Here is a 19,489-nt window from a genome sequence, read left to right as displayed (position 1 = left end):
CTTCAAGCCCAATACTATTGTACTAGTTTGTATAGCAGTACATCTGCATAAATGACACTCTATATAAGGGCATGCTTCTTTTAATATAAAACCCAGTCTTACGCTACCACTAATGCTTAATTCCCACTAATCTGAACATGCTTCCATGTCTCAGGAAACTTGAGCGAGGTGCTGAACCTAAGAAGCTCAGCACAGAAATTAGAAATAAATAGCAAACGTGGACATAATGATACGCTGTCGATAGCTTGAGTACTTTTAGTTGGTCCTTTTTATTTTAAAATTTGACAGTGCTTTACCCAAAATCACTTTGTATTAAACTGGATCCCAGCAATTTCTTCCCAATAAAAGAACTTATGAGAGGGCTAAGAAAATATTTTCTCTAAAAGTTTATTTTCTGAATCTGTAAACGGATTCAGTCTTTCACTTAGTTTCAAAGCATAACAAAGACACAAATCATCTAAATCATATAAGGGAACCATGAAAAGTTAACATATATGTCGAAAAAACACTATTTTCTAGTATTGATATCTATTATGTGCCTTACATGAAATAGAAATAACTTTTATCTACTAACTTCAGTAGAGAGCAGAAAAAAAGGTTTAATGATGTTACAGTTTGAAATTTCACGTACAGAAAAAAAGTTTAATAAAACTAAAAAAAAGGGAATTTCACATAGACTGTGGACACTTGGTACTGTGAAAACATTAACACTTTACTAGAATAGTATTAATTTTTCTCACTTTAAAGAAAATACTTAACATCTCTGGGTCTCCACTTTCAATTTTGTAAAACCAAAGTGCTGAATCAGATTTCTGACGTTTCTTTCAGCACTGATCTCCAAAATAACTTGTCTTTTTGGATTATCAGTCTCACCATTTAAATGCCAAGAATCTTATTTTTAAAAGAGGCTGTTAATCTGACCACCAGAGTGTTTTAACCTCAAACATTTAAAACCCAGTTCAGCCTAAAACTACAGTGCAAAACTGGGGCCAATTATTTTCTACTACGCCTGTAAGTCCTCGCTTAAATAGGTCAAGGGGTGAGGGTAATGTACTAGCAGGAAAAGGGAGTGGTCAGGGCTTGACAGGTTAATAGAAACTCAGAGCTGGAAAGGAGAAGGATCCAGAAGTAGCCGATCCTCCATTTTACAAGTGGGGCAATCGGGGGCCTAGAGAGGGAAAGTAACCAGCAAACATTAGTGGAGCGTCTCCCGAACACGCCACTCTATCCTGGGATTGCCAACTACTTAAAGTGCCCTGGCTCCACAGCCCAGGGGCCCCAGCTCTCCTAGTCCCTGTGGCGCCGGGCAGCAGGGAGCCGGCGGCTCCTCCCCGGAGGCAGGGAACGGTGCCCAGTTCGAGACCTACTCGGTGGTCCTCACGAAGCCGCATGTGTCTGCCCGGCACACGTAGAAGCTCCTTCCTTTATTCGGGCCATCGCGGACGCCTGTCTTCAAAAAGCAGAGGGTCCCTGAGGAGAGAAGGTCGACAACGATTACGCCACGCTAGACTGAAAGACTCCGGGGGACCCCAAGCCCGGCCGCTTACCGTGCTCTGGGCACTTAACTACTTCCATCACGCTCCTCCACGCCTCTCACGAGGAGCCCCGCCCAACACCTGCTTCCGCCTTTTACTCCGCCCTCCTCCTTCAGGAACCAAACATCATCCACCTTCCGCAGTCTCAAACCCCATAATTCCCCGCCCGCGGCCTTAACCCCCGCCCTAGTTATTATCAGCCAATCATACAGGACGTTCTCTCACTTCCAACCAATCACAGCCGCCCTCTGGCTCGGCGCGCGCCGAAATCAAATCTGAGGCGTGGTAGCGCTGGCAGTGGGCTGGGGTGCGGGGGCGCCGTGGCTGAAGCTGGAGGCCGGTTAGAGACAGGCTGGCCTTCCGGGGAGAGCGGGGTCAAGGTGGGCTGTGGGTGAGGGTGATGGGGGGCGTCCTTGAAAGCTGCGCGGTGAACTGGAGTCTGTCCCAGAGCAGGCGTAAAGACTTCTCTAGGGCCCCACCACAAGCTTTTAAATTTGCCTAGCGCTTTAGACTTCACAGAGTGCTTACACAAACACGTCTCTCTCGACATCCTGCTGAGGTGGGCAGCATTTTCTGGAGGACCTCGAGACAGAAGTTTGAGCGACTCGCCCAAGGTCACAGAATTAGCGAGTGGGCGGTCTATGGACAGGTGTCCGGGGGACGCAGAGCTGCCTCCTGCATGTGCTGAATGTTCTCTGGGCGCTCAGTGTAGGAGCCCTGAGTTGTAAGTGACAAAGTGGAGACTACACGGCGGCAATAGCTTACCTTTGGGCAAAGGGAATTTTGCTTTGTACATTTTGTATTGTCAAACTTTTTCGACTAGTATGCTTTTCTAATATTGAAAATGGAGGTGAAGTTAAAAGAAAGGGGACTCTATTTGAAATCGTAACCAAATCTATTAACAAAAGGGCGGAATAGAAATCAGAAACTTTTTGCAATAGAAATGCCTTCATATTACAGCTTTTGAGGACCATATGTCGAGACATACGTTGTGGCATGTGCAACTGTACTTATGGGGACAGATGGACAGAAAATCTGTCATGTCTAGGAAGTCTGGGCCATGTGATGAATGTAAATGTCACGGGGGGTCTGGAGGAGGGGAGACAAACCTGAGGTATCATTTATTAATTAAACAAATACTTATTAAATAGCTTTTTGTGTGCCCAATGTGGACTAGGGGCTTGAGAAATATAAAATTCATTTATTCACATAGACACAAAGTTTACAACAACTCTAACCACAAGGAGCTTACTCAGGCTTTGGAGGAGACTGAACTGGTACATGTTGAACACTTAAATAACAATATAAAATAGTACTTAAATGTCAAGATGAGTGGAGTTAGCAGTAAACTTCAGGGCTAGATAAAGATGTGTCTGGAACCAAAGGAGAGTTAATTTACAAAGAACTACCCCTCTAAAACACCTATGGATACACTTAAAGATAAGAGAGGAGCAAAAACCAAGTAAGTAAATAGAGGCATTTTCATTCAGAGATTTTTATGTACATATTTAATAGAAGCTGTATTGGGAGAAGTAGACCATGAATACTGGATTTGCAGGATGAGGGGCATGCTAATTTAATTATTTCTTGAATGATAGCTTTTTGAAACAAATAAGACAAAATCAGTGCCTCTTAAATATCCCGTTAAGGAGGAAGCTCTTCCTCTGCAGGTCCAGCCCCACGAAAGTGTGCACAGCCAATTACAGAAAGGGGGAGTATTTCTTCCATAAATTTGGGATGTGCTCAATCAAAATGTTTAGGCCCTGGACAATTTATCCCACCTAATCATATTTATAAAAGTGAAAAAACAAGTTTGTCATTGGGTGAAAGGTGGCCATAATATCAGCATAAACTATGATGAATTAATATGTACTTTTCAAAATATACACATACGTTAGTGCATGTGAATTAACTTTTATTCTTAAATTTGTATTTTTACTTTATAGTCTTAATTAACCTGCAGACCCCTGGAGCGACCTTTGGAGAGTGTGCATCATGGACCTCTATTTTAAGTAAACTTGGGAGCTTTGAGTCTGTTTTTCTTTAAAGCTTGATTTATTCAAAATGAATAGGTCCTAGAGCTAGATGGTTTAAATCCACGAGTTAATGATCCAATAAATTCTTTCCATATGAGGCTGGTCAAACGCAAAGTATATGACGGAATTGTTCTAAAACTGGTTGTAGTAATGGCTGCACAACTGTATGCATTTACTAAGACCAGAGAACTGTACACTTTAAATAGGTGAAGTCCATGGTATCTAATTTACCCTTCAATAAAGCTGTTAAAAACAAACAAAAAGCCTCAATGTATAAACAATGCCAAAACATCTGCATGGAAAATAAAAGCTAAGATTAATCATCTAGATATTTTGACATCCTAAGGAAATATAGTGAGTGAAGGAGTAAAATAGTAGAAACTCTTTAGTTTCAGGTGGGGTAGATCCTTAAGCAGAGTGGTTCTTTGACCTATGGAAGAAAATCTAGAGTGGTGCAAACACGTTTAAATTCTTGGCAAAATGAAAGAATTATGTTTTCTCTGGTCAGATTGTGCTGGCTGCAGATGTTAAACGTGTCAGACATCTGTAAGATACTGGTGGTGAGAGGATCAGCTAGAATAGTCACCCCTTAACGTATCTGTCACTATCTGTATTGTTTAAAAATAAGCAGTGATTCTAAGTTATTTGTAAAATTCCAGCTTCTATGCAGCCTTTATCTTTACTCATTATTTTAATAAATTGTCCAAATGTGTTTTTCCAATCAGCTGATAATTCTAAGAAGTATATTTCATTTTCTGAACGTGCATCCCTCTGAGTTTTTGCTCCTTACTTTGGGATGGGGTGGGAAGGAGGAACACATTTTAAATGACAGAGAAAGGATTTTTGCCTGTGAGGCATGTTATTACTAAAGGGCACCATCAGTGTAGCCTAACTTTTTCTGAAGTGTGTAAATTCTTTTATATGCATTTTCACATTTAGTTCTCACAGCTACCTTGGCAGTGGGTATTCTTTTATCCCCATTTTAAAAAGTAGGATGCCAAAGTTTAGCATAGTTAGGAGCTCACCCCAAGGTCACGCCTTGAACTTTGGAACCATGTGGGGCCCGTAGATTAATCTTGTTCTGGCTCAGTTGCAAAGCAGACACTGGACATATAGGGTCTGGAAGACATTTTTGAGATTCCCAATCCAGTTCTTGCCACTATGGTATTTTTATGAAGCATAAAATATTCAGAGAGTCATTCAGATATTTAACCTACAATTAGCCAAGCATTCAGATATTTGTGGAATACAGGCATGGCCCAGAAAATCCAAGATTGAAAAACAAACCAAGTCCTGCCATCTTATAAATGATCACTAGGTAGCAGCATGTTAACACAAAAACCAAACACAAGGCCCGCCTCTTCTGTTGTTTCATTCTTTTTGCTTTGTGATACATAATAGTAATTCAGTTTCCTTTCATTTTGTGCCTTTCAGATATATGACCGTTTTAAACTTGTCCTTTGGCATAGACACAGTCAGGGTATTATAGTAAGGACAAATCTGGTTATAATTTGAAAAGCCAAAAGACTTTACAAATTCTTTTGTTGTACCAGTATTTTGTATGAGTTTCCAAATTTCACTGGTCTTAAAACATGCCCAAAACTGTTCAAAGCAGGCCCTCCTTCATCTACTTTTCTTTTTGGTAAGTGTACAGTCAATGGTTTTCTAGTAAATTTATGAAGTTGCGCAACCATCACCACACTCCAGTTTTAGAACATTTCCATCATCCCAAAAACTTCCCTCAAACCTCTATGTAGTCAGTCCCCACTAACACACCCAGAACCAAGGCAAACACTGATCTGCTTTCTGTCTTTATAAATTTGCCTTTTCTGGACATTTCATATAAACAGTATACAATATGTAGTCTATTGCCCCTGCCTTTTTTCATTTAGCATAATGCTTTTAAGGTTCATCCATGTTGTGGCATGTATCAGTATTTCACTGTTTTTATTACTGAATAGTATTCCGTTGTATTTATTTACCAGTTGATAAACATTTGGATCTTTTCCCTTTGGAGTTATTAGCAATAATGTTATGAACATTAACAAGTGTTTATGTGGATATTTGTTTTCCTTCCTCTTGGATAGATACCTACAAGTGGAAGAGCTGGTCATGTGGTAAGTTTATGTTTAACTTTTTAAAAAATTGCCAAACTGTTTTCCAAAGTGGCTGTACCATTTTATATTCCCATGAGCAGTGTATAAAGGTTCCAGGGGCTCTACATCCTCAACAACACTTGTTATTGTCTGTCTTTTTTATTACAGTCACGCGCCCATAATGACGTTTCCGCCAATGATAGACTGCATATACAAGGGTGGTCCCATAAGATTAGTGCCATATAGCCTAGGTGTGTAGTAGGCTATACCATCTAGGTTTGTGTAAGTGCACTCTATGACGTTCGTGCAACATGAAATTGCCCAAGGACACATTTCTCAGAACATATCCGTTGTTAAGCAACTCGTGAATGTATAGTCATTCTAGTAGTTGTGAAGTGGTATCTCGTTTTGGCTTTAATTTGCATTTCCTAATGCCGATTGATGTTGAACTCCTTTTCATGTGCTTATTAGCCATCCTCCTCCTCTTTTTTTTTTTTTTTTTTTTTTTTAAGATTTTTTTTTTTTTCTTTTTCTCCCCAAAGCCCCCCGGTACATAGTTGTGTATTCTTCGTTGTGGGTCCTTCTAATTGTGGCATGTGGGACGCTGCCTCAGCGTGGTTTGATGAGCAGTGCCATGTCCGCGCCCAGGATTCGAACCAACGAAACACTGGGCCGCCTGCAGCGGAGCGCGCGAACTCAACCACTCGGCCACGGGGCCAGCCCCCCTCCTCCTCTTTTTTAAATGGTCTTGAAAGCCTTTTTCTTTTAAAGGTTTATATGGAACTTAAACTAAAACCTAAGTAAAAATGACATTATTGTTATTAATCCAAAGAGATGAAAGAAATAGTAATGGTCTATATAATGTTAAGTAACAAAATTGCATATAGACTATTATTATAGTCATGTAGAAAATATTTTTAACCACAGCAAGTGGTTAACTTTTTTTTTTTTTAAGATTTTATTTTTTCCTTTTTCTCCCCAAAGCCCCCCAGTACATAGTTGTATATTCTTCGTTGTGGGTCCTTCTAGTTGTGGCATGTGGGACGCTGCCTCAGCGTGGTTTGATGAGCAGTGCCATGTCCGCGCCCAGGATTCGAACTAACAAAACACTGGGCCGCCTGCAGCGGAGCACGCGAACTTAACCACTCGGCCACGGGGCCAGCCCCACAAGTGGTTAACTTTTAAGACTATATATTGTGTAATTCCATTTATATACTTCTGAGAGGTTGGGGTGGGAGATCAGTGCAGTTTTTATCTTCTATGACTCACATGTATTGTTCTTATGATTTAAAGAAAAACCCAGTAAAGACATTAAAAGCAGACACACAGGAAAAAGTAACAGGGAATGCACCAAAATAATCATAATGCTTATTTAAGATGGTAGGATTATTGGTGGTTTTTTCTTTTTTCCCATTTTTCTATACCACGTGCAATGTTATTGTCAGCAGTAAAGGAGTTGTGGGACCCACTTCTCCGCACCTCCACCACAGCACCTCTTAAACACCTCTTAAACTCGATTAGTTCTCAATCTAGCTGTTTAATCCAGATCTTCCTGTAATTAGTACTTTCTTTCTTTTATTTTCCTTATTTCTTCCACTCTCTTTTTGGTATCTAATTTCAAATTTTATAGCAAGATATCTTTTCCCCTTTTCCCTTAACTCTATAGTAGTTATTTTGCTTAATTCTAACCTTATCCTCAACCCTAATTCCAAACATAGGAAACAAGGACACTTCTCACTCGTTTCCTAAAACCCTTGCCTCTACAAATTACACCTAACCTAGAGGTTCGAGACCTCTTGTGTCTCTGACCTTGTTTCCTGGCAGTCAACCCGAGCTGCATTTCTCCTGGAAGGCAACAAATGGCACCGCAGTAGATTCCAGGTTGTTGTTTTTTTTTTTTTTTTTGGAGGAAGATTAGCCCCGAGCTAACTACTCCCAATCCTCCTCTTTTTTCTGAGGAAGACTGGCCCTGAGCTAACATCCATGCCCATCTTCCTCTCCTTTATACATCTTCCTCTCCTTTATACATGGAACGCCTACCACAGCATGGCTTTTACCAAGTGGTGCCATGTCCACACCCGGGATCCGAACTGGCAAACCCCGGGCCGCCGAGAAGTGGAACGTGTGAACTTAACCGCTGCGCCACCGGGCCGGCCCGTCCAGGTTCTTAAGTTGTGAATGAATACACCTCCCAGTGCTCCAAAGACTTTTGCCATGAGGTTTTGAGGCTCCCTAGATGCTGGGATCTTCGGGGCTGAGGAAACTCTGTTAGAGTTCTGACAGGTTCTCCCTGCGTTTCCTTCCCGAGTTAACCTAGTAACTGGAACAGAACAGCCTCTGTTTTCTGCTATTTTTTGGTACTAAAATGGTCTTAAAGAACTCATTAACCTTTTAAAAACATGAATCTGATTCTGTTAGTTTTCACTTAAAACTCTCCGGTGGCTTTCTATTGAATTTGAAAAAAGTTTAAATCCTCATCTTGGTTCACTGGGGCCCCATATGATCTGGCCCTGCCTACGTCTCCCTCTCCTGTTCTGAGTCCCATTCCCTGCCTCCTAGGTTCCAGCCACCCTGCCCTGACTTCCGTTCCTCAGTGTGTCCAGCTTCATCTAACCTTAAGCCTTTGTTCCTGTTGGGCTTTCTGCCTGGGATGCTTTTCCTAGTTCTTTAAAAGCCCAGCCCCTCATCCTTCAGGTCTCAGCTTAAACATCACCTGAGTGAGACTCTCCCTGACTGTTTTACCTGTGGAGGGGCTTCCTTGTTCTCCATCTCAGCACCCTGTTTGCTTTCTGCGTGACAGTTTGTACTAAGTTGTCTGTCTACTTGTTGATTTCTCTCTCCTCCATAGATTGCATGTGTAAGTACCAAGAGAGTGGGGACTTATTTCTGTTTTGCTCGCCACTCACTGTATACACAGCACATAGAAATTCAATAAATGTATGTTAAGTGAAATAGATAACACCCTAGAGGGCAAGGGACCCTAAGGTCACCTAGAGGGCCCGCCCAGTCCCCTCCACATCATCCCTAATGGCTTCAGCATAGAAACTTCTGGTCATAGCAAATTTGCTATTTGGGTATCTCAAAATGTTGGTTAATCCTCATGTATATTGAGTAGAAATCTTTCTGTCTGAAACTTCCACTAGTCATCTGGAGTTACACATAATACACTTAATTCTTTTGAATGTCACTTTCAAATGTTTGGATACGGCTATCTCGTCCTCCCCATACTCCCCACATATTCTCATTCTTCAAAGAAACTGCTCCAACCGCTGCAATGACTTTTCCTCCCTCCAGATCCCCTCACCAGTGTTGTTCAATGAATGTTGGCTTAATTGGAGGCACTGAAAATAGAATTCAATATGAAGAATACCATGGATAATCATCTCCTTTATTTTGGATATGATCGCTTTATATACACAATATAGAGCTTCAAATTTTTTTTCTCTCTTTTCTATCAAATATGTCATACTAGTAACTTACATAGAATGTGCAATCAACCAAAACCACTGCTTTTATTTTTCACACATGAACGCAAGTCTCCCTTACCTGGTGCGGCTAATTACTTGAACTTAACTATGGATTCTATCTTTTATCTTGTTAGTTTTGATCCACCAGCCTAACCTGTCTAGATCTCTTTGAACCTTGTTCCTGTCGGCTGAGTTATTAGTGCTATTTCCTGACTCTGTGTCCACTGAACACTTGACAAGCCTGCTCCCTTGGACTTCATCAAAGTTGCCAGTGAAAATGCCAAACAAGGCAGAGCACTTGAACACAACCTGGGGAGATCTCCTCTAGGTAAACATGGCGCCTTAGTCACCATACTGTGGGTGTGGTCATTCAGTCAGTTGTGGAGTCACACAAATGCCACATTGCTCCTTCTTGTTCAAATGCCTCGCTGCAGCTCATACATGCTCTATAGCCGTCCCTTGATTTACTAGCCTGCAAAGCCTAGCAGAAAAGGAAGTGAGGTTAATCTGGGTGATTTTTTTCTCAGTGAGCAGCACAGGAAGCAGCCTAGAAGCCACAAGAGGATGTGGTTCTTCAGGATGAAGGTTCTTGCCTTGCACTAGGCTAGTGATTCATTCAGTCACACCATCTCCTGTCTTGTCAAGCTGCCTCACAACATCTATCACTTCTCACTTCTTATCTAATCTGCTACCATCTTCCTCTTCCTCGTGGTCCTCTCTCAAGGTTTCCGTGCATTTGGATGAAGGCTAAGAAGTTCTAAGTGAGGGATTTGCTGCAGTCCAACAATGAGAAGAGGAAGATCTGAGGCGACTTCCTGGGTAGCCTAGGACATCCTCTTCAAAAGATCTAGTACTTCCTAGTTCTTCAGTTCCTCTTTAGTGCTCGCTCACCCTCCCTCTCCCGGACTGAACTTCCACCTTATTCTAAGCAGAAACCAACAGACCTGTTTCCACACACAGTAGACAGACTTATTCTCATCTACTGTACCAGAGAGACAGGGAGGCCTTGCCTCAGTGCTGTGGAGCTTGCGGCCTCCCCTGGTATCTGAAGTGTTTCTTCCTACAAGCATGCAGTCTTCTTCCTTCTCACAGGCAGTAGGTTCCTTCAGAAGCCGCCAACACTGCTGGTGTTGGGGTGTCAGAGACCCGCTTGAGCCCAAGAGAAGAGCATGAGTAGGGAGGTGAGGGTCTTCTTTCCGTGGTTTGTTGGCTTTTTTTCCCTGCTCTCTCACTCTTTTGTGCTAATGCACTGTTTCTTCTCTTTCATTCCTCTTTTTCTCCTACTTTCCCCACTACCCCTTCCTCCAACCCTCAACATTTCTCCTTCAGTCCAGAGGAGACAAAAACAGCACAGATGTTCTGCTGTGGAGGAGGGATTGTGCAGGTTCTTTGCATTCCCACCCAGAGCTCTGCATGCATGTTTAAGCAATCCCTTCTTACGCTTAAGTTTTTTCCATGATGACACCCTTCCTGCCACTTTAGTAATCACCAATTTCTGATGGAAGAGCTGGAGCATGGCTAAGTGGTAGGTGGGGAAATTCTGCTCACTTGAATGGTTTGGCTTTTAAGTTGTACATCCTACCCAACTGTGTGCATTTACAATAAACAATACCAAACAGTTAGCACTCAGATAACTTACTCCATGTGAGCCATGTTAATGTGCATACCAGCACACCTCAAGGAGGTACAGGGCAAACCATGCTTCAACGCATTAATTTCACTGTCAGTTCTGCTGTGGACTTAATTGTGTCCCCCAAATTCATGTGTTGAAGCTCTACCCACCAATGTGATGCTATTTGGAGATGGGGCCTTTGGGAGATAATTAGGTTTAGATAAGGTCCTGAGGGTGGGGCCCATGATAGGGTTAGTGCCCTGATAAGCAGAGACACCAGAGAGCTCTCTCTCTGTATAGCGTGAGGACGCTGCGAGAAGTTGGCAGTCTACAAGCTGGGAGGAGGGCTATTGGCTGACACCTTGATCTAAGGCTTCCCAGCCTCCAGGACTGTTAGAAAATAGATTCCTGTTATTTAAGCCTCCCAGTGTAAGGTATTTTGTTCTGGCAGCCCAAGGAGATAAATACAAATTCCTAAGCTAATTATTTGCTCTATGCCACAACATTTGTTTTCCAAATGTGCCATTTGCACTGAAATCTACATGTAAATTGAATTAGCTAATTAATACAGGTATAAAGCACCTCAGGATAGGAGTCTCTGGTGGCTCCATTTCCCATTAATTCCTGTATATTTATACATCTTCACCTGGAACTCCTGGATTAAACTACCCTGGCTTCTCATTTAACTGTGAAGCACTCAGACAATTTTATCCAAATGTTCCTTGATATCCTGACTCTTTCCTGAAACTTTACACTTTCCTTAAATTAGCCTTAGCCTTTTGGGCTGAGGACTCCAGCAATGATCCCATTTTGTGGCAAAGCCCATGCTGCATTTCATTCCTATGCCCTGTTCTCTCCACTATGGTGTTAAGAATTAGGAAGGAAGGGGCCAGCCCTGTGGCCTGGTAGTTAAGTTCAACACACTCCACGTTGGTGGCCCAGGTTCAGTTCCTGGGTGCAGACCTACACCACTTGTCAGCAGCCATGCTGTGGTGGTGACCCACGTGCAAACAGAGGAAGATTGGCACAGATGTTAGCTCAGGGTAAATCTTCCTCAAACGAACAGAGGAATATTGGCACAGATGTTAGCTCACGGTGAATCTTCCTCAAGCAAAAAGAGGAAGATTGGCAACAGATGTTAGCTCAGGGCACATCTTCCTAGGAAAAAAAAAAGAATTAGGAAGCAAACTGCAGATATCTCGTTTCCTTTTCAGGAGTAGAAAGGATTAAAATGGCCAATGATGACAACTAAGCTGATAAGTTCTAATCCCTCTGTGTGTATATCTCCTTTAACCCTTACAACAATCCCTATAAAGTAATGAGTATTATCTCCGTTTTCTGGATGAAGGAAGTGAGCAAAGAGAGAGTAACTACCAAAGATTACACAGCCAGTGAGTGATGTCGTCAGGATTTGAACCTAGGCAGTCTAAATCCAGAGCTCACATTCCTGACTATGAAGTTAGCAATGTATTCATGGGACACACCATCTAAAAGGAGCAAAAAGTCAAAGTAGACGACCCTGAGAGGTAGTAGTTAGCAGCCTCAATTTTATCTTGCTTCAGCTTTCTTCTTTTCGGGCTCATGTGTTGACTATTTTGTGTGGAAGGATTACTAAATATCACAGTTGCCATTTAGCTGTCTGTTGCCAGGTGGGAAGTCTCCTGGTTTACTGCATTTGAATGATCTATACTTAATACTACTCTGAATTTGTTGTTAGTGTCTTCAAGTTGATTCCGACTGCTAGGGACCCTGCGTACAGCAGAGCCAAACCCTGCCTGGTTTTTTCGCACCATCCTCTCACCTTCTTGCGCTCTATCAGACAATGTTCCACTGCTATTCACGGGGTTTTCATGGTCAATATTTTTGGAAGTGGGTGGCCAGGGCCTTCTTCCTAGTGTGTCTTGGTCTGGAAGCTCCGCTGAAACCTGTCCACTATGGGTGAATCTGCTGGTACTTGAAATACTGGTGGCATCGATTTCAGCATCACAGCAACATGCAGCTGCCACAATATGACAACCGACAGACAGGTTGTATGGTTCCCTGACTGGGAAGTGAACCCAGGCCAGCGGTGAGAATACTGAATCTTAACCATTAGACCACCAGGGCTAGCCACTACACTGAATGCCTCCCCTCAATCAAGCAAAAAAGTTTCAAATGAGGAATTTAGACATATGTATGTGTTAGGAGCTGGCGTTGGACAGAGATAGTAACACTTATGCAATATTGAAGCTAAGCCCAGCCACTTCAGACTCCTATAACATTGCTCAATGTTTTTCTTCACTAGTGATGCTTTTTATACAGAGCATCCCCATTTGTCAATTTTAGGGCTAGACGGTATTTGGCCCACACAAAGGGAAAAAAGGCTATTCTGACATGAGCACCCTTTTATTAGGCTTGTCATGTCTTGGGTATTGAGAACAGAAGAATCTTCAAACAATTTCCTGCTGCCAGTAGGGTGGCACAAATAGCTGCTGTCAGACAGACCATTAAACAATACAAAGATTCCCTAAAGACAGACTTAAGAACTGGTAGCATCTGCCTTCAGTCGTGGGAAACCTTAACAAAAACATGCTCTCGTCTGTCTGTTTGAGTAGCATCATAAGGCAGCACAGAGTAGCCCTTCAATCAACGTGCATTGGGCTGAATGGAAATCTGTGGGAACCAGGGCAAAGAGTGCAAAGGTGTCCCTTGCTCCTCCAGGCAAAATGGATCTCTCTTTTCTAGAGCAAACCAGCCCTTAGAGAGCATGAGACAAAACAGACACCTGTCATTGTTTTCTGTGCCAACGGTCCTCTCATTACCTGTGTGTACAGATCTTTGTTCATAATGAGAAGGTAGAATCTTTACAATTCGAGGAAACAAATTGTGATAGAGTGTTGCTTTTGGAGTCAATGCACCTGGGCTTAAACACTAGCTCTACCACTTAATGATCAGTGACCTTAGGCATGATACTTAACTGCATTTTGCTGGTTTATGGTTTAATCTCAGCTTCTTCACAAGATTGTCATAAGGATTCAATCCTCATAACACATGATTGCTGCTCAATAAAGCAAACATTAACTCCTTTCCGATTTGAGGACGTATAATCACATCTGATGTCAGTTATTTCTGCATGCCTAGCCTCTAGTGTGTGTCTTGGCACATGCTAAATATCAGAAAACACTTGTGGAATAAATAAATCTTATAATTTCTCTTGTAGGTTAAAATCACTCACTCTGTGTTGGTCATCTAATTGGTTCTCAAATACTTTTTGAAAGAAAAATGCTTTTTTGAAAAAACTCAGATTTACACCATGGCCCCAAAGGTGGAAGTCCATCTCGGCAGGACTGTGAGAGGAGGCAGCATCAGCCCTGAGCCCTTGTGTAATCACTTCCTGTCATGTGGGGCAGCCCACAGTGCTGCTATGGTCCCAATGAGTGGCCCAGGCTCAGGCCCAGTGGGGAGGCCCTGTGCACTAAGCACAATGGCTGGTGGGACTTAGGAAGAGGCAGCGGTGGATCTGCAAGCCTGGGCAAACAACCTCTTGGCTGCTGAGAATGCCCATAGTACCAATGCAGCCCCAAAGGTAGGAGCACGCCTCGGTGAGACTGTGGAAGCAGGTGGTGGTAGCCCTGATCCCAACAAGATCACTTTCCTATTCAGTGGGAGAGCCCAGAGTGCCACTGCAGTCCCAATGAGTGGCCAAGGCTCAGACAGGCACAGCAGCCAGGGATCATGGCAGGCTCAGAATACACAGCTCCTGCTCCCCACCAGCAGCAGCACGAGGAATCTGTGACCAAACACCATCACTATGCGAAGACACAAATCCACCCCATCAAATAGTGTGAAGAGGTATAGTAATACTCCAGACAAGAAGGAAAAAGATGAACACTTAGAAATCAATCCTGAAGACACAGAAACTTACAATCTAAATGACAAAGAATTCAAAATAACTACCATTAAAAAACTCAACGTGTTACAAGAAAACTCAGAAAGGCAGTTCAATGAAAGCAGAAAGACAATTAATGAACAGAGGGAATTTTTCACAAAAGACATTGAAACTACAAAGAAAAACCAATCAGAAATGTTGGAGATGAAAAACACAATGAATGAGATAGAGAAAAATCTGGAGTCCTTAAATAACTGATATTATGGAGGAGAGAATTAACAATTTAGAGGACAGAAATATAGACCTGCTTCATATGGAGGAAGAGAGAGAACTAAGACTAAAAAGAAATGAAGAAATTCTCTGAGAAATATCTGACTCAATTAAGAAATGCTACACAAGTATTATAGGTATTCAAGAGGGAGAAGAGAAGGAGAAAGGAGCAGAGAGCTTGTTCAAAGAAATAGTAGCTCAGAACTTCCCAAACCTGTGGAAGGAGCTGGAATGACAAGTAAAAGAAGTTAGTATAACTCCTAATTATATCAATGTAAAAATAACTTCTCCAAGGCATATATTAGTAAAAGTGGCAAAAGCCAATGACAAAGAAAAAATATTAAGGGCAGCAAGAAAGAAGAAAATAACCTACAAAGGAACCCCTATCAGACTTTCAGCAAATTTCTCAGCAGAAACCTTATAGGCTAGGAGAGAGTGGAATGATATATTCAAAATTCTGAAAGACAAAACCCTTCAGCCAAGAATACTCTATCCAGAAAAAATATCCTTCAGATATGATGGAAAAATAAAAATCTTCCCAGATAAACAAAAGGTGAGAAAGTTCATCACCACAAGACCCCCACCACCACCAAAAGAAATGATCAAAAAGGCTCTCTTATCTGGAAAAAAATAAAAGAGTTTACAAAGCCTTCAGCAAGGAGTTAATTAGGCAGACAAAATCAGAAAATTGCAACTCTCTATCAGAACAGTTCAGCAAACATTTCATTATAACGTTAATGATAAAGAGAAGGAAAATATCAGGAATAAATATAATCATGTATTTTAAACACAAAGTCACAACACAAAACAGAATGAGTTGTGACAACAATAACTTAGGTGAGGAAGTGGAAAGGGACGGAACCTGCTTAGACTAAGGAAATAAGAGTCTATCAGAAAATGGACTATCTCATCTACAAGATCTGTTATACAAACCTCATGGTAACCACTAAACAAAAAATCAGAACAAAGACACAAATGATAAATTAAGAGAAAATATCATAGAAAGCCACCAAACTGAATTGGCAGTCCAAAATATATGGGATGAGAAACAATGGAAATACAGAACAACCAGAAAACAAGTGATAAAATGGCAGCATTAAGCCCTCATATATCAATAATCACTTTAAATGTAAATAGATTGAATTCTCCAATCAAAAGATACAGAGTGGCTGGACGGATTAAAAAACAAGACCCAACAATGTGCTTTCTCCAGGAAACACATCTCAGCTCTAAAGACAAACACAGGCTTAGAGTGAAGGGGTGGAAGATAATACTCCAAGCTGATGGCAAACAAAAGAAAGCAGATGTTGCCATACTTGTATCAGGCAAAGTAGATTTCAAGATAAAAAAGGCAATGAGAGACAAAGAGGGGTAGTGTATAATGATAAAAGGGACACTCCACAAAGAGGACATAACACTTATAAATATATATGCACCTAACACAGGGGTACCAAAGTACATAAAGCAACTCTTAACTTGCCTAAAAGGAGATATCAACAGCAACACAATAACAGCAGGAGACCTTAACACCCCACTTACATCAATGGATAGATCATCCAGACAGAAAATCAACAAGGAATTGGTGGAACTAAATGAAAAAGTAGACCAGACGGACTTAATAGATAAATATAGAACACTCCATCCCAAAACAGCAGAATGCACATTTTTCTCAAGCGCACATCGAACATTCTCAAAGATAGACCATATGCTGGGAAACAAGGCAAGCCTCAATAAATTTAAGAAGACTGAAACCATATCAAGCATCTTTTCCAACTATAAAGTTATGAAACTAGAAATCAGCTACAAGAAAAAAGCTGGGAAAGTGACAAAGATGTGGAGACTAAACAACATGCTACTGAACAACAAATGGATCATTGAGAAGTTAAAGGAGAAATCAAAAAATATCTGAAGACAAATGAAAATGGAAATACACCATACCAACTCATACAGGATGCAGCAAAGTGGTCCCAAGAGAGAAATTCATAGAAATACAGGCCCACCTTAACAAACAAGAAAAATCTCAAATAAGCAACCTTAAACTACACCTAACAGAACTAGAAAAAGAGGAGCAAACATTACTCAAAGTCCTCAGAAGGAGGAAAATAGTACAAATTAGAGCAGAAATAAATGAAATTGAAACAAACAAACAAACAAAAACAGCAGAAAGGATCAATGAAACTAAGAGCTGGTCCTTTGAGAAGATAAACAAAACTGACAAGCCCTTTGCCAGACTCACTAAGAAAAAAGAGGGAGGCTCAAATAAATAGAATTAGAAATGAAAGAGGAGAAATTACAATGGATACCACAGAAATACAAAGGATTATAAGAGTATACTATGAAAAACTATATGCCAACAAATTGGACAATCTAGAAGAAATGGATAAATTCTTAGACTCATACAAATTCCCAAAACTGAATCAGGAAGAAATAGAGAATCTGAATAGACTGATTACAAGTAAAGAGATTGAAACAGTAATCAAAAACCTCCCAAAAAATAAAAGTCCAGGACCGGATGGCTTCTCTGGAGAATTCTACTGAACATTAAAAGAAGATTTAATACCTATCCTTCTCAAACTATTCCAAAAAACTGAAGAAGACAGAACACTTCCTAACACATTTAAAAGGCCAACATCACCCTGATCCCAAAGCCAGACAAGGACAACACAAAGAAGGAAAATTACAGGCCAATATTGCGGTGAATACAGATGCAAAAATCCTCAACAAAATATTTGCAAACTAGATACAGCAGTACATTAAAAGGATCACACAACATGATCAAGCGGGATTTATACTAGGGACACAGGGATGGTTCAACATCCGCAAATCTATCAATGTGATGCACCACATTAACAAAATGAGGAATAAAAACCACATGATCATCTCAAGAGACACAGAGAAAGCATTTGACAAGATCCAACATCCATTTATGTTAAAAACTCTCAATAAAATGGATAAAGAAGGTGAGTACTTCAACATAATAAAGCCCATATATGACAAACCTACAGCCAGCATCACACTCAATGGGGAAAAACTGAAAGCCATTCCTCTGAGAACAGGAACAAGACAAAGGTGCCCACTCTCATCACTTTTATTCAACATAGTATTGGAGATTTTGGTGAAAGCAATTAGGCAATAAAAAGAAATAAAATGTATTCAAATTGGCAAGGAAAAAGGGAAACTCTCACTGTTTGCAGACGACATGATTTTATACAAAGAAAACCCTAAAGAATCCATCAGAAAACTATTAGAAATAATCAACAACTGCAGCAAAGTTGCAGGGTACAAAATCAACTTACAAAATAAATTGCATTTCTATACTCTAATAACGAACTAAAAGAAAGAGAACTCAAGAATACAATCCCATTTTCAATCACAACAAAAAGAATAAAATATCTAGGAATAAATTTAACTAAGGAGGTGAAAGACCTATACAATGGAAACAATAAGACATTATTGAAAGAAATTGATGATGACACAAAGAAATGGAAAGATATTCCGTGCACATGCATTGGAAGAATAAACATAGTTAAAATGTCCATACTACCTAAAGCAATCTACAGATTCAATGCAATCCCAATCAGAATCTCAAAGACATTCTTCACGGAAATAGAACAAAGAATCCTAAAATTCATATGGGGCAACAAAAGACCCTGAATAGCTAAAGAAGCCCTGAGGAAAAAGAACAAAGCTGGAGGCATCACAATCCCTGACTTCAAATTATACTACAAAGCTATCACAATCAAAACAGCCTGGTACTGGCACAAAAACAGATACACAGATCAGTGGAATAGAATTGAAAGCCTAGAAATAAAACCAAGTATCTATGGACATCTAATCTTTGACAAAGGAGCTAAGAACATATAATGGTGCAAGGAAAGTCTCTTCAATAGATGGTGCAGGGAAAACTGGATGGCCACATGCAAAGAATGAAAGTAGACCATTATCTCTCACCATACACAAAAATTTACTCAAAATGGATTAAAGACTTGAAGGTAAGACATGAAACCATAAAACTCCTTGAAGAAAATATAGACAGTACACTCTTTGACAGTGGTCTTAGAAGGATCTTTTTGAATACCGTGTCTACTTGGGCAAGGGAAACAAAAGAAAAAGTGAATAAATGAGACTTTTTATCAGACTAAAGAGTTTCTGCAAGGCATAGGAAACAACGAACAAAACAAAAAGACAACCCACAAACTGGGAGAGAATATTTGCAAATCATATATCTGACAAGGGGTCAATCTCCAAAATATATAAAGAACTCACACAAGTCAATAACAACAAAAAAATCCAAACAGCCTGATCAAAAACTGGGCAGAGGATATGAACAGACATTTTTCCAAGGAAGATATACTTATGGCCAACAGGCACATGAAAAGATGTTCAACATCACTAATCATCGGGGAAATGCAAATCAAAACTACAATGAGATATCACTTTACACCCATTAGAAAGGCTGTAATTACCAAAACAAAAAACAGTAAATGTTGGAGAGGATGTGGAGAAAAGGGAGCCCTCATACACTGCCGGTGGGAATGCAAACTGGTGCAGCCACCACGGAAAACAGTGTGGAGATTTCTCAAAAAATTAAAAATAGAAATACCA

At 40.7% G+C, this 19,489-nt stretch overlaps 1 protein-coding gene across 2 annotated transcripts in view; it reads right to left on the bottom strand.

Moving 5' to 3' along the window:
* TTF2 (transcription termination factor 2) overlaps positions 1-1,631 on the bottom strand; it is a 39,835-nt gene extending 38,204 nt beyond the window's left edge. For both annotated transcript variants that reach the window (XM_046645586.1, XM_046645587.1), the window contains exons 1-2: positions 1,548-1,631; positions 1,368-1,470 (exon numbers count right to left, since the gene is read on the bottom strand). In XM_046645586.1, coding sequence (XP_046501542.1) covers positions 1,368-1,470; positions 1,548-1,575 — 131 coding nt within the window. In that variant the 5' untranslated portion in view covers positions 1,576-1,631. The remainder of the gene's footprint in view (positions 1-1,367; positions 1,471-1,547) is intronic.
* Positions 1,632-19,489: the final 17,858 nt, after the last annotated feature.

The sequence above is a fragment of the Equus quagga genome, chromosome 18 (genome assembly GCF_021613505.1).
Source record: "Equus quagga isolate Etosha38 chromosome 18, UCLA_HA_Equagga_1.0, whole genome shotgun sequence".
Taxonomy (NCBI): domain Eukaryota; kingdom Metazoa; phylum Chordata; class Mammalia; order Perissodactyla; family Equidae; genus Equus; species Equus quagga.
Note: the sequence above shows the minus strand (reverse complement) of the source record. Positions and strands in the feature narration are given on the sequence as shown.